Source organism: Cucumis melo, chromosome 4, assembly GCF_025177605.1.
Source record: "Cucumis melo cultivar AY chromosome 4, USDA_Cmelo_AY_1.0, whole genome shotgun sequence".
NCBI classification, from domain to species: Eukaryota; Viridiplantae; Streptophyta; class Magnoliopsida; order Cucurbitales; family Cucurbitaceae; genus Cucumis; species Cucumis melo.
In genome coordinates this window covers 16154415-16171056 of record NC_066860.1, presented here as the reverse complement: position 1 = coordinate 16171056, position 16642 = coordinate 16154415, and the positions used below count along the sequence as shown (strand labels likewise).

Here is a 16642-nt window from a genome sequence, read left to right as displayed (position 1 = left end):
TTTAATATTATGTTTATATTTTTGTTCTTTGATTAAAATTTTGTAACCCATTAGTCACAGTTGAAACATAAGGACTTGTAAGACATTGTTGGAGAAGCCATTGAATATAAAATTAAAGGTTGGATCAATTAAACATATTATACATTTTGGAGACATGAGTCTATCAACTAGATATATTAACTCATCTTTTGTCACTGGTCTATCATTAATAATATAACATAATAATAGATTTTGTTATATTATAATTTTATTTAAATGATGTTGTATACTTTGTTGTTGTTCTTAAAATTATTGTCCATTATAATTACAATCAATTATTGGGTGAATCTCAATTAGATCATAAAAGGTTTAGTTAGCTTTGATGTGTTGGCAAACAAGAGCAGAAAGATGTGCTATTTCTCCAAATCTTCCCAAAAAGAAGAGACCGGAAAACTGTGTATAGGCAACACTGGCTCTCTAGTTTAAAACACGTAGTTCATAACGTGGTTATAACTTTTTGTCTGAGTGGCTGTTATAGGAGAATGAACTTGTTTTCTTTGTTTTTCATTCTCTATCCATCTATAATATTAAATTTTAGATTTTCTTTCAGTTACTTTTAGTAATTAAATCAAATAGTTACATGTTTTATCTTTTACGTATTCTTTTAGAATTAATCTAAATGTACCTAGTTTTGGAAAATCTTTACATGTATAAAGGAGACTTTACATCAATTGTCATCAACGAATTTTGGTGAGTTTGATGCCTAGAAAGAGGGTTTTGAGTAGAGGACAAATGTTCCTTGGTGCAAAGCCTATTGAAGAGGAATGACGGATAATTCTTTCTTTACCTTCTTCATCTTGGATTTTTTTTCTCTACTTTTGCATTCTTGCTGCGGTATTGTCTATGGAAATCATGTTAGGGTGAATATTTCATTGTTCTAAGGATTAGATAGATCTTATATATTTTTTGTTAAACACTACGCTCATTGAGAATTAATTTACATTGATTTTATAGTGTGATTTCTTAATGCTTTTGAATGTTTGGTCAATACTTGAATGATTCCTCCATGGTTCAAATCTTCTCAAGTAGGTTTTATATTTGATCGTGCATGTTAGACTATAAGTAGTCATATAATGGTAGAGGTTGTTGATAAAAAATCTTAGTGTCTTGATTAATTATCTAGTTTCAAAAGATTAGTAATTAAATCCGAACAAAAGACTTCTAGATCTAGGTGTTCTGTTAATTAATCCAAGAGTCAAAACAAAATGTTTAATAATGTCATAAATTTCCTGAAACGTCTCTTAGTTGATAATCTTGTCACTTTTATTAATTCTTTAGTGTAGTTCAGATTAGTTTTCACCACAATTGGATTTGCTAAATAAACTTGTAACGATCTCTTGATAGCGAAAAGATTATTAATCTAATTTCCAACGTATGATACTCAAATCTTCAATTTATTGTGTGTATATATATAATTTGAGGTGTGCAGTTGCAGAACGTCACCTTATCAAATAGGGAGCTGGAAACCATTGACCAAGTTTATATTAAAAAAGCAGTCCGATAAACATATTTAATTTTTGTCGTCATTTGTGTAATACTGTTATTGATATGCTAAATTGGAAGAGCACATTGATGTTTGATTATATATTTTTTTCCCGAGTGTATATCCAAAATTGCTAAGCTTCACATTTGTCCTGATATTGTCTTTGGGGGCGTTTTGACAGAGAACGGCATCGTTTCTATTATAATAATAGTTCTATCATAAAATTAGTCTGGAGATACATTAGCTTAGCAGTTGATAATAAACTATTGTTGATTTTATTTCTAAATATGATTTATGTTAGAAAATTTTATATAATTAATAATAATTATTATATTTTTTTTTTTTTAAAAAAAAAAGTATTTAAAATATTTAATTAAATTTAAAGAATTAAAAAAGAAAAGGAAAGGTAAAAAATGGTATTTAGGAAGGTAGGGAGATGGGAGATAAACACGGGTGTGTCCAGTATGACACGTGACAGAAAGGGAAGTAACGTGGATATTTTTAAGGAAGAAAAGAGCCAGAGCTTGACACGTGGGCTTACTTCTTCTTCAAATCTGGGGAGGAAGAAAGTTTGGTCTTACGCAACCAATTCCGGAGGTGACAGAGTGGAGTAGATGACATACCTCATCTGGATCCCACGGATGATTGTCTTTCCTTTCTTTTATCTTTTGTGAATACCAAAGCAAATGCCTTTTGAACTCTCTCCTGTTGGCTCAGATATTTGCTTGGGGGTCGGGCCAATCATTTGTGTTTGTGGCTACCTTTTATTCATACTTCTTTCTGTTATTACTTTCACCCTTTTCAATCAAATATTATTTAAAAGGATTTACTATAGATCCAACAGCCTTCGACTCTCTAATTTTATATATACATATACTATACATATAAGGAAATTCATATTAAATATTGCATTTTCGGGAGGGGTCGGCAAATAATTTATATTGTATAGAACAATTTCTAAAATAAAAAAGGTCTAGAGGTTCAACGTGTAGAATATCAAAAATATCTCGTCAACGATGCACGTGATATATTTGTAATGCGATTTGGTACACTAAACGATCTTTTTTCCAAAATTTGGTATACGATCATTTAAATTTGGCTTTAGATTTAGCTACCACAAATCTATATTCTTTATACACAATCTTTTAGTTTTTGTTATCCTAATTTAAATTACTAACCAATTTTTTCAAGATTTATACACCATCAGGTTTGGTTACCTAATCTAAACGTAAAAAAATAAAAGAAAAAAGATGATATAATGCATGCAATGAATGAAAAAATAAAGAAAAAGAAAGACATGCAAGAAAAACAAGAAAGACGATAGAAAGAACTAGATTTGGTTACCCAAATCTAAAAACAAAAAAAATGAAGAAATCGCAGCTAAAAAAAAGAGTACAAAGGAAGACGATTAAAAAATCAGAAAAAGATAGAAGAGCAAACCTGGAATATTTGTTTTGTTACACGGGTCATAAATATTTAACTAATATTGAAATAATACATTTTCAAAACTATTTAGAAAAATGATTATTCACACCAAATTTTCAAAAAAATTTAATTCGTGGAGTTGAATTTTTGTTGATGTATTTATGATTGGATGCGATGTTGTTTCGATCTCCAGTTTTTTATCCTCTAATTCTTTATTGGCTAGATGTTTACATTTATTTGAGGAAACGGAGTACATGATGTTTTTGAAGTTTGAGCCTTAGAAGAAAACTTGGAACTTCAATCTTCAAGGTCGGTCTGCTTCAGGATTTAAAGACAACTCTTTGAGAATTCTTTTTAGACTTTGGAGAGTCAAAAAGTTCCCACCCTAAAAATAATAACTCCTTTATTATTAGAATTCTTTTATGAGCTTTTATGGTTTTGGGCCTAGTTGGTCAATGGACCAAACTCAGGGCTCAACCACGTGGATATGGATCATATTTAACATTTGGATTAAATTAAACTTATTTCTGAATTCAATTGAACTTTAGTGCAAGTAAATAATATTTAATTTAACCAAAATAATTAACTTGATTCAACGTTCATAATAAAAACATGTGACATTATCATAATTGACCAAGTTATGTCAGAATTTTAATTTGGAACATATGTTAATTTTTAATTAATCTCAAATTCAATTATTTTAGTAAATGACGTGTCAATTTGTGATTAGTTCCAAAATTTCTTATTCAACACCCATTTTCGAGATTTATGCACGTATATGTAGGTGAATCTAGAAAAAGATAAATTTGAAGTCAAAATATGAGCATCTTTTTTTCTTTTTGCTCAATACGACGTATCAAATTAATCAAACTATGAATTTTGGAATATGATCAAACCTTCATTTGAGAAAAGTATTTACTTTGATTTGAAGGTAAAAATTTAAATTTGATTTTTTGGATAAATTTAGAACTAATCAAGTTTTAATTTGAAATAAGAATGAGGTTTCTACCTTACCTTATTTTGTCTTGAGGATGCATGAAAATTTAGAACAATCAATTTTAATTTTAAGATAAAATGATCGAATTTAATTTTGAAATAAATTAGAAGAGATTAATCTTGAGATAAAGTTAGACTTATGGTTCTAATTTAGAATTGAGATCAAAATGGAGATCATATATGTAAGTTAATTTGACATGTATTTCGAATCTAAATTTTAATTTTAAAATTGCAGGTAAAATCTAAATTTTAAAATATTTAAATATACTTAATCATGGATTTTGAAATTTATCTAAAATAAAATAATATAAGATAATTTATTTTTAATTTTACTTTATTTTTAATTTTTTTAATTTTAATTTTGAAAGTTTAAAAGTATTTTTAAAACTTCTAAAACTTTACGAAATTTTTTGACACAAAATGTAAAATTAGTAGACATTTTTTAAATTAATTTAACCTTAGCTTTACACCGAAAACATGAGAACCATGATTCAAAAAGGAGGAAATTGTCATAGAGAAAAAAAATTAAAACTATTTATAAAAATATAGCAAAAAAAACTCAAATAACTTAGAGAGGGTCGGATGAATTTTGATATATTTTATAAATATATTTTGTTATTTTAAAAAATTAAAAGAAAAAAGAAAAGGAAAAGTGTGAAAGAAAGGAAAAGTTCAAAAACTAACCGTAAGAAAAAGGTTAAAAATAAAAAACAAAAAGAGCCCCAAAAAAGAAGATGAACCACTAAATATGTGCTTTTCTTTTTGGTCTAATCTATTTATGTTCAAAAATAGATAATATATTAACAAAAGTTGTAATGGAAAAACCTCTTCTCTCCGTCACAAAGGGAAAAAAAACAAAAACAGAACGAAAAACAAGAAAATGAACTTAGACATCCGGATGTTTCAAAATTGGGTAAATTGGAATGGGTAAAACAATACAACAACTAATGAAAAATGAAATTCTTTTAAACAAATTTGCAAAGTATAGAAGTTTAGATAGTATCTATCATGATTTTTAGATAAAATAAATAAATAAATAAACTATGATATTTATTTTATTATATTGAAAGAAGATGGAAGATATATACATATATATATATTTGAGAGTGAGTGAGCTAAAAATAGTTAGGATAAAAAGGTCAAATAAGAGATATAATGAATAAAAGGAATAATGTGTTCATCTCCGTATTCCCAACTTTGACGCCACACCAGAGACTCACTATTCCCCTAATTTAGTTTTGAGGATAACAAATATACAAATTTTGCATCTCAGTAGTTCATCAATTGCAAAATAACAAAATCAAACCCAATTATGAATTCTTTAATTTCTTTTTTAATTTTTTTTGTTATTTCGTAATAAGGACTCGGAGCCTGAAAATTCTCAGGGAAGGGCTTTCCGGCCAATTATAAATACATTTCCCTTCTCCAATTAATTTTCACACCACCACCGCTAAGATATCTCCATCTCCTCTCTCTCTCTCTCTCTCTCTCTCTCTCTCTCTCTCTCGGTTTTTTTCTTTTCCCTTTCATTTCTCTCTCCCGGTTCAACCATGACGGTCACCCTCCTCGTTGAGAACCCGGAGTTTGGTAATATAATTATTTATTTTTTAAAATTGTTGATTCACGTGGAGATCTAAATTGAGGTCACCGGATTCCGATTGACGATGAGTTTGAATTTTTAGGAGTTGCAGCGGAGGAGAAGGGATTTAATGAAGAGTCGGAATTGGTTTTGGACGGAGGGTTTTTGGTGCCCTATGCCAATTCCTTTGGTCACGGATTTAGGTTTGATTTTTTTTTTTTTCTTTTTATTTATTTATTTGTATATATATTCGTACTTTCAATATTTTTAAATATATCAAATTAAAATCGAAACATTTTTAAAATATTAAAAATATTTACAAAATAGCGTGAATATCTTTTACTACGATTTTATTTTCTTAAAGAAAAAAATCGAGTTTATTTTTTAGGATGACTAGTTGATCTTAATGCAGGTAAAAGTTGGATTATTAAATAGTTTTAAAGACTAAAACAAGTTTGTATGAACTGTATTTTTAAAACATTGTTAAAAAAGGGTACGTAATAAAAACATTTAAAGGTGATAAAGTCTTTGGATACTAAACGGATCTATATTATTGGTTTTTAAACTTCAAATTGTATCTAAACATATTCTTAATTCTTTACCTCTCTATTTAATATATCTATCAACTTCCATTTTTGTATATGTTGTCCAGTTTCATGTTTTTTCTATTTAAAAAAATTGAACAAAACTGAATTGTTATTAATAGAACTAACTAATCTTATAAAATGACAAATAGATTAGGAATCTTTTAAACATAGAAACTCAAATATTCAAAACAGATTAGAGAAGTTTTATGACTTGCTACCCGAATTATTTTCTTGATGTAGAGACTAACTATGCATGCCAATGATGGAAAACTATGATAATTTATTTATCCCCCAAGAAAATTAGAATTTAAGTTCAAGTAGATATTAATGAAAAAAACAAGTAAAAAATTAATGCTTCTGATTTAAAAAAAAATAAAATAAAAATTTACTACTATATTACTTTTAGAAAGTGTATTGAAATAATTAAAAACAATAATCATATTTAATTGGTGGTAGTCAAAATATATATTTTAATAGTTAAATTATATTTTAAATTTAACAAAGAAAAACGATTAGGTAAAATTCTAAAAATGGTTTTTTTTAAAGAATAATGAGCAGAGACAAAACGGACAATTTATTTTGTGAGGGAAAATATTTTGACAATTTCTCTACAAATGATATAACAATATAAAATTATGTAAAAATGAAAACTAAATTAGTTCACCATAATTTAAATGAAAATGAAAACAAAATTTAAGTGGCTAATTAAATAAGTTAAATTAGAATAATAATTATTATTCATAATATTTGATGATTTAAAAAACACAGGGACTATGATGCGGAAAGCGAAAGGCAAGAAGGGGTAGAGAGTTTCTACAAACTCAATCACATTAATCAAACTTTCGATTTCGTAAGCAAATCTTTTACCATTAATTAACTAATTAAAGTGAACTCCGCTTATTCGTTTTTCCAGTTCCCTCTTTCCCAATTAAATGAAAATGGCGGAATGTGTTTGCAGGTGAAGAACATGAGAAAAGAGTATGGCCAATTGAACAGAGTGGAGATGAGCATTTGGGAATGCTGCGAGCTTCTTAATGACGTAGTTGATGAGAGCGATCCTGATTTAGATGAACCTCAAATCCAACACTTGTTGCAGACTGCTGAAGCCATCAGAAAGGATTATCCTAATGAAGATTGGCTGCATTTGACTGCTCTTATTCATGGTACTCTTCACCCATTTTCCCCTCATATCATTCTATTTTTACTTCAATTCTACTTATTTAGAATCTCAAATTTCTTAAATCTGCCTAAATTATGAATGAAGTGCATTGGGTGATTCTATTTGTTCACTGTTGGTGCATGATTGAGAAAGAGACACAAAACAAGCATTGGGTTAGAGGGAAATTGAAGAGAACATTAGCAATTATGGACAATAGTTCTAATTAGGGTCTAAAATTAGACTAAAGGAAATGGTATTTCTTATTAATAATGTATTTCAGAATTTGGCTCCTTTTCATAAAGTAATTTAAATTTGTTTAGTTTTCTACATATTGTAAAAATATTTTGAAGATGTTATGTGATGCTGAAGTTGGAAAGAATTTTTAGGTATTTTTAGGATATTTACCTACATAACATAAGTGTTCCCTAAGTCGAAGACCTTCTTATGTGAATATATGTTGAGCTTGTAATCCTTATGGTTTTATTACAGTTAAAGAATATGGTTTGTAACATTGTCTCTGTTTTTTTAACTTATGTTTGAGTTCTTTTAACTTTCGTACTTATTTCAATTCGTTTTGGTGCTTGTATTTCTTAAATGTTTTGGACTTTGGTTGGGTACTTAAAGTTCGAATAGAACCAAAATTTTGTTTTGTATTAATTGATTTTCTTTATTGTATGACATTGACTTATGTGCATTTCATCCATTTTAGTCTGGATCAAGCATTTGACTTATTTATTTCTACTACTTTTTTCTGTCTTTACTTTTTAGACCTCGGAAAGGTGCTTCTCCTACCAAGCTTTGGTGGTCTTCCTCAATGGGCGGTTGTGGGTAAGACATGAGCTTCAATCTACCATATAGACAATCACATGATTCTGTACATGGGTCTTTTATTTTATAAAGTATCTTTGCTAATTATTGTTATCATACCCTGGACCAACTTGCAGGAGACACCTACCCTTTGGGTTGTGCTTTTGATAAATCCATTGTCCACCACAAGGTCTTGATTTCTCTATAATTAAAGTGCCAACCAACAACCTGTTTACTTTTCTTATAACCATTAACTTTACTACCTTTAATTACAGTATTTTGTGGAAAATCCTGATTACTATAATCCTGCATATAACACTAAATACGGAGTTTACTCACCAAATTGTGGACTTGACAATGTAATGATGTCGTGGGGGCATGATGACTACATGTATTTGGTATTCCTCCTGCCTCTACGGAGTATTTCAGTATTGAATGTTGTTGTTCTTAAACTACGATGATAAAGTTTGTAATTACATGGAACTTTCAGGTGGCAAAGGAGAATAAAACTACTTTACCTTCTGCAGCACTTTTTGTCATCAGATACCACTCATTCTACTGTAAGTTAAAAAGAAATTGTGAAAACGTGTTTGTTTTATTGAATTTTAACTATGAAGAAACCAGTAAGCTGATTGGAAATATTTGATTCTGCAGCATTACATAGATCTGATGCATATAAACACTTGATGAATGAGGAGGATGTTGAAAACCTGAAGTGGCTGCGCATATTCAAGTATGAAAATATTCTTCTTCACCACCATCTTGAGAGTTTGAAACTGATATGAATTTTTAAGTTTCTGAGCTAACCGAATCAATGTTTTTTTTCACTTTTCCCCCATGAAGCAAATACGACCTTTACAGCAAGAGCAAAGTTCGGGTTAACGTTGAGAAAGTGAAGCCATACTATCTCTCTCTCATTGAGAAGGTAAGCACACTCGTAGTAATGCAATCCGTATTTTCCTTCTTTTTCAGTGCATTTCATTTACTCAACAGGAAAAGTTATTTTTGGTTGCAGTACTTTCCTGCCAAGCTACAATGGTAAAGCAAAACCTGTGAGATTTGAGTTATGTGAATGGTCGACACATAGAGGTGAAATGGGGTCAGCAATAGCATGGCGTGGCTAGACATTTGAAGCTTGGGGGTAACTTGGCTCAAACTAGTCATCAGAGTGGTGTATTAAATAATAATAATAATAATAATAATAATAATAAAAGTTCTTTTTTAGCTTTCTGTGCAAATATTGTACAAGGTTTTCACTCAATAAAACTATTGGTTTATTTGCATGACTTGTCCTCCTATATGAAAAGACTTCAAAACTACCTGCATCTTGACAGGAAGGAAGATGTTCTTATCGGTAATAAGTGAAAGCAACGTTATGGACTTTAAATGAAAAATAAACTTGTGGATGAAAACTGAAAACGAAAATGCATAAACTTGATAATTAACTTTGAGTCTGTCTTAAATATTACCAATCAACTCAACTGTATGGATTGAACCTTTGTTTGCCATAATGTGCTACTAAATAACCAACTTAGATATAAATATAGAGAGATTCATGGATTCTTAAGCTAATATCAAAACAAAAATCCTCCATGAGATAGAATGACACCAAGTCAAGTAAATGGATTCAAGTTTCAGCAAACTAGATAGAATATATTTTTATTAAACCAGATGCTTGCCAGTTGGAAATACAGCAACTTAAAATTTGTGGTACACAGGATAATTAGATCATGATATTCACCTGTTATCTTGTTCTGGTTTTGTGTCAAATGAAACTGGAAATTCTATTGACACTCTGTTAGGAATGTAAATATGGATATTCAAGGGTATATTAGTAGTTGAGTAATGAAGGAGGTGGTGAGGCATTTTATGAGTAAATTAGAGCTTGGGAGAGATCTTAAAGAGGGAGGGTGCAAGTACCTTGAATTACTTGTTTTTCTTGTAGTTTCTTCTTAATATTGAAAATATATTAGTTTCCTGTGTTTGGATACCTATCACACTCTTACACATTTGTTTTGTTTGATATTATTTCATATCAGAATTTAAGGGTTCCAAATGAAGGTAGATTGGGGGAAGCCTAAATTAAATAACTCGTCAAGCCAATGCTTAGAACCTTCAAAGTTGACATAAATCTCCTTCAACCATTTTTTAGGAAATGCAAGTAGCTTTTTAATTCTTATTGCAAAATTGGTGATAATGTCAGGACAACTACTTCCTAATACCTTCAGACTCTGCCTGGTTGACTTGTCCTTCCTCTATGACAGACAAAAACTAACACGATTTTTTGAAGAGCCAAAGTTAGACATAACCAAGTCTTTATAACTACTTATATTACTCACATTATAGATGTTACCCAGTAGCAGTACAGTGGCTTCTCCACTTCCACAATTATATTAACTCCTGCACATGCAAACTCATGCAGCTTTAACTCATACACAACCACCATTTATCACCCAACTACTCCACCAAACCTATTCATTAAATGTTGCATGAATACATAGTTTTCCAGCTAAATAATTTTATTCATAATGGTTTTTTGCACTTGCAGGAAAGAAGAGGAAAAGTAAAGAAAGCTGAGGGAAAAAAGATTGCTTTCTTGGGATTTGGTAAAGGTATTTAAAACCAATTACCTTCAATGACAGCATTTCTTCACTAAAAGGGTCATTATTGATTGGGTGCACTCAACCTCCAGCTTCCTTCAATAAAAGAAAATCTAAGGTGGGTCCTTCTGACTTTCTTTATAAGTTCTAATCCATAGTTCAGTTGCAAATCACAGCGCTAAAGGAGATGGATTCCATTATTAGCAAAGTGTTGGTGTTGTTCTTTGCATTTTTGCTTGGGAGTGGAAATGCTCAAGATTCTACCACTTTGGTGCCTGCTATCATCACTTTTGGCGATTCTGCCGTTGATGTGGGAAATAATAACTACCTTTACACTATTTACAAGGCCAACTACCCACCATATGGAAAGGACTTCGTGAATCATCAGCCCACTGGCAGGTTTTGTAATGGAAAACTTGCAACTGATTTCACTGGTACGTACAAAAACTTTCGTCTTCGTTGAAACTTAAACACATTGGCCTTGCATGATGCTTGGATAAACTTCCTGCATCATGCATAAAGTCATCTTTTTCTTTTAGACCAAGGGCACAGTTTGTTGGTATCGTCCCTTCTTCCTTTTCATGTGTCTTGTGAGAAAATAAATCTATTCGATGTCTTCTGCTTTCCTTCCGAGTTCTGGAAACATGAGAAAAAAGAAAGTAAAGTTTCATTTATAATTTGTTGAATCTGCCATTTCCGGTTCAAATTTTAAATGGAATCAGATGATAGTTATGTTGCTTCTCTCTCTCTCTGGTTGTCCTACAAAAGTACAAATAAATAAATAAAATGAAATATGATTTTAAAAACACAAAATTAACTGTTTAAGATCTAAACATATTCTTAGGAAAATTTCCTTAAAAACTGAATTGGATACATAAAACAAGTACAATTCTCTGGAAACCAAGATATGCAAACAATATTAAACGAAGCCTAATTATCAAGTTGTTATTGACTGTTATGTGTACCGTCTTACAACAGGTGTTATATTTAAGGCCTGTAATTATCATTAATGTTTTTATTTTCCCCAGCTCAAACTTTAGGATTCAAAACCTTTCCATTGCCGTACCTTAGCCCAGAGGCATCGGGTAAGAATCTTCTCATCGGAGTCAACTTTGCCTCAGCTGCATCTGGTTATGATGAGAATGCTGCCCTCTTAAATGTAAGAATACCTTTGCTTTAGGAAGCAGTATCTTTCTGAGCAAACCAGGCCTTCTTTTGTACTTACTTTTACTTTAACTTGGTGAACAGCATGCACTCTCACTGCCCCAACAAGTTGGATTCTTCAAGGAGTACCAGGCCAAGCTAGCTAAGGTAGCTGGTAACGAAAAAGCTGCATCCATAATCAAGGATGCACTCTACTTGCTAAGTGCAGGAAGTGGAGATTTTCTACAAAACTATTACATCAATCCTTACATTAATAAGGTCTACACTCCTGATCAGTACGGGACGATGCTCATCGGAGCATTTACAACCTTTATTAAGGTACTTCCTTACTGTTTCAAAAACCACATTTGGCTTTCCATGTCATTCATGAACAAGGTTAAATGAAATATCGCATGAAATACATTGAACTGATACATTTCTGGTATTGGAAACAGGACATATATGGTTTGGGAGCTAGGAGAATTGGCGTGACTTCACTTCCTCCATTAGGTTGCTTTCCTGCTGCTCTCACCTTATTTGGGAACCACCAAAGTGGATGTGTCTCAAGGATTAATACCGACGCGCAAGCCTTCAACAAGAAGTTAAATGCTGCTGCAGAAAGCTTGAAAAAACAACTTCCAGGTTTTAGAATTGTCATCTTCGACATTTACAAACCACTCTACGATGTCATCAGTTCTCCATCCAAAAATGGTAAAGATGAATCTTAGTTTTCTTTGGGGGGGGGGGGGGGGGGGAACTTTGTGAATGTAGCAACGAAGCACCAGAAATTATGCAAAATGGATCACTAATTTTCTTCTGTTTTTTTTTTTTTTTCCTTTTTTCTTTTGGTTAGGCTTTGTGGAAGCCAGAAAAGGCTGCTGTGGAACAGGGACAGTAGAGACAACATCACTTTTGTGCAATCCCAAATCCTTGGGTGGAACTTGCTCTAATTCAACTCAATATGTGTTTTGGGATAGTGTTCATCCTTCTGAGGCTGCTAATCAAGTTCTTGCTGATGCCTTGATCCTCCAGGGATTCGCTCTCCTCTAGATCACTAAACTTCATATAAATGATCTCCAATCCAAAAATTTGTACTGTGTTTTATTTATGTATCTGAGAAAATTTGTTCTATGTATTGATATTATTAGTTACATGTGATCATTCTGTTATATTGTAAGTTTATATTTGTTAGGTACGAAAATTGGGTTTAGCTTGCGAGTTCATGATTTATTAAAAATTTATATTTAGCATAAAATATCAGTTTGTAGTTTGTGGATTAATTAAACTTGAAGCTTGGCTACTTCAATCTGTGGTGGGGAGACCCTGAATCTTGAACTAAAACTCCGGTGATATTAATTTTTCTTCTCTCATTTCATAACATCTCTTTAAATTTGTTTGGTTGGAAAGATTGTGACTCTTGTGATTGGTTCTTTCTCATTTTGTTGTGTCAATCTTCTGAGACTGCTTATAAATTATAAGCTATCTATCAAATAGAACAAGAAATGGTTTTAATTTTGAAAATGCGGAAATTATTTTTGAGAAATTATAGACCATGGAAATCCTCTATGAATTAATTTATATCTTCTTGACAATTTAAAAATAAATGTGTCAAACAACCTTAAATATACCGTTTCTCTACATGTCACAAACTGTGAATTGATTACAAAGTTTGAGGTCTTAAATTATTAATAATGCGTTTGGCTTTTGGAAAAAAAAAACTTTATATATGATATCAATTTTTGGTTTTTCAAAATTCTCTAGTTTTTGTCGATCTCTTGCTATGATTTTCACACACGCATTCAAAAATAGTAAAGTATCGAAAACTATTTATAAAATATATTAAAATTTATCGATCTCATTATAATCCTTTTAAATTTTTTTGTTATATCTTTTAAATTGTTTCATTTTTTTCCTCACCTATAATAATTTCCCAAATAAGTAATTACAATGGCAAGTCTGTTAAAAATATTTATAAAATATAATAAAAATTTTAAATTCTATCAATGATAGACACTACTAGAAGTCGATCAATAATAAATTTTGATGTCTTATTATCGATGTCCATCAATACCACTTCTAGACTTCTATTAATATCTATAAGTAATAGATCTAAAATTTTACTATATTTTGTAAATATTTTGGTTCATTTTCCTATATATGTAAATGTCTCTACTTAAAAACTTTTTTATTTTTAACAATTGACTTGATTTTTAAAAACATTAGTACGAAGTAGATACCAAAGTAAGAAATTTAAAGACGGAAGAGGTGTTTATAAGCTTAATTTTCAAAATTTAAAAATTAAAAACCAAATGATTATCTAGAATCTTGATGTATTAAATAAATAACTATATATATACACACTAGTGATTTTAGACTATTAAAATTCTTTAAATATTGTAAGTGAAATAATTTTAAGTAAATCAAAATAATTTAAAAGATACCTATTTTAAATGACAAAATACTTACAAATATAATAAAATATCATTGTCTATCTTTCACGTTTCATGCTAAGATCCCAAGTCTCCAAGTGGGCCCTCTTGGTCACCCGCGGCCTTGGCTTTTTAGAGAATCTCACTCTTCTGCTATGAGTCTTATAGCTCAACAGTCTATTAGGTGGATTAGTTTATCCTTCCTGTTTTGAATGTCTTGGATAGTTATAGCGGTCCATAGGTGCAAGATGTACCTCGTGAAATGAGGCAAACTCTATCAAATCATCCATTTATTTATTCAAATGTCATGATAAACCTTGATGTCTTATTATCAATATCTAACAGTGTCAACTCTGTCAATGTTTATCAGCACCATAACATATCTTCAACCACCGAGAACTTCTTCATATTCTCTTGAATTCCCTCTATCTACCAATTAGTGACTTCCATCCTTTCCTTTAGTTTTCTTTGTACCATTTTATCGGTTCTATCGTGGTATCGTACTTTAATACCAATATATGTAAGGTAAGTTACTTACAATATATTGATATACTGAAATGGAAAGAGCCCTTAGGGCATGCAATACAAAGGCTAACCAAACCAATTCAAGAAGGTTGGTATATTCTCTCTTGAGATTCTTCTAAAAGCCAAAATAATGAAACAGATGCTCTTCTACTCTTCCTAAATATCTCAAGACAACATTAATCAACATCTCTTCCCTCACTCACCGTCCAACAATTGGTATTTCTCTCCCCTTTCATTTATCACTTTCCCCTCTTTCTCTTATATTGATTCGATATTTGGCCTAACATTATATTACCCTTTTGAGTAGATATTTGAATGGATCAAAATCAAGACTTAAAATAGTGTAAAATAGCGATATTGGATGAAAATTGAGACATTAGCATCATCATACTTACTTCAACTTCCATTTACATCTAATATTCTTAGGATCTATACGTTTTAATTTTGTAAATAACATTTATGAAAGAGCGGTGATAAGTATTTCTACGTTGAAAGGGAGTATTTAACAAATATATATATATATAAACAAAATCTTTAAACTAAGAAACAATCTGAAAACGAAACTCACGATATAAAGAAAAATAGATAGTTTGGTGGAGAGTATTCAAGAAGTTCCTTTTAATTTCTGGCCTCTTAATATTGTTGATCTATCAACAAAGCTGGCTAGATTTGAGAGATTAAATGTGGAGTGGGTATCTCATTCCCATGAGTAGATTCAATATGTTACTGTATTAGGTTCCCTAATTTAACCTATTTATCAAAGAACTCGGTAGCATTCATAAAAACAATAACAATAAAATTTAGGGCACGTTTAAAATTTATAAGATATCGAAATTATTTACAAAATATTGTAATATTCATAAAATTTTTATAGCTCATTTAAAATTTTTGTTATATTCGGTAAATAGTTTTATTTTTTATGCTATTCATACAAATTTTCCAAAAATTTATTGTTTTAGAATTTGATAAATATCAATATGTATCAACCACTATTAATCATAGATTATAGTGATTTATCTAATTTTTAGAAGGACATTTTACTATATTTATAAATATAAGATACATTTTACTATATTTGAAAAAAAAACATAAAATATTATTCGGTTAAATCAATTTAATGGGGTAAAAGAAATGTTAAAATTACAAAAAAAAAAAAGCTCATGTATTTTGTAGTTTGGGTAAAAAAATATCCCTAAACTTTCGTAAGTTTAAAAAATGTCTTTAAACTTTTAAAAATATATAGTTCAAAGATACCTTTGTTGTTAATTTGGACTAAAACCATTAAATTTATCTTTAAAAAATACTACTAAACCATTGAAAGAATTTTGTTGAGCTTGAAAAAAAGTTAAAAAAATACATCTACATTATACACTAATATTCTCACTACCAAAATAAAAACCTAAAATTTAAGTTATAATCATAGCCTTAATTTTTTTTAATTATTAACACTCGATAGATTACAAACAGAATCGATCTTTATTGTTATTGTTGTAATTAACATACATTTAATTGTCATATAGAAATTGTATTTGACTATTAACATATAGTGATAGTACAGATTTATAAGTGTAAGTTTTTCTTTTACTGATTATTATTTTAGTACGTTTCAAGGAAAAATTTTTAGTTTAAGATTTAAAATATTAATCGATATATTAAAGTATTAACCATGAGTAGAAATGGTTACGAAGAGAGAAGTAATCAAATATGCAACAACTCATTCCTGTCCAAACTTAATCGGTGAAACAGGTTGTCTGCAAAACCGTTAACTTAATATGGGACGAAAAACCATGGTCGAGCACGGGTGAATGGTGATCGGTGGATCAAAGACATGAAAGGCCTATATAAGAATTTCCATTCAATTTCATTTTTA

General features: G+C 30.1%; 2 protein-coding genes across 3 annotated transcripts; both read left to right on the top strand.

Annotated features, from left to right (window-relative positions):
• The first annotated feature begins 5214 nt into the window (after positions 1-5214).
• On the top strand, positions 5215-9358 carry LOC103489984 (inositol oxygenase 1-like). 2 transcript variants are annotated; one of them, XM_008449347.3, is made up of 11 exons: positions 5215-5530; positions 5626-5725; positions 6878-6959; positions 7068-7272; positions 8037-8096; positions 8213-8265; positions 8351-8473; positions 8566-8635; positions 8730-8808; positions 8919-9000; positions 9091-9358. In XM_008449347.3, exons 1-11 carry the CDS (start codon positions 5494-5496, stop codon positions 9115-9117), a joined length of 918 nt encoding a protein of 305 aa, XP_008447569.2. In that variant the 5' UTR covers positions 5215-5493; the 3' UTR covers positions 9118-9358. The 2 variants fall into 2 exon arrangements, with proteins under 2 accessions (XP_008447569.2, XP_008447570.2); XM_008449348.3 differs by having other exon boundaries at positions 5245-5530; positions 5635-5725.
• On the top strand, positions 9133-13188 carry LOC103489985 (GDSL esterase/lipase APG). Its single transcript, XM_051084367.1, has 7 exons — positions 9133-9216; positions 10624-10687; positions 10852-11109; positions 11704-11834; positions 11924-12157; positions 12274-12529; positions 12672-13188. The coding sequence occupies exons 3-7, from the start codon at positions 10863-10865 to the stop codon at positions 12866-12868; spliced, it is 1065 nt and encodes a 354-aa protein (XP_050940324.1). The 5' UTR covers positions 9133-9216; positions 10624-10687; positions 10852-10862; the 3' UTR covers positions 12869-13188.
• The last annotated feature ends 3454 nt before the right edge of the window (positions 13189-16642 follow it).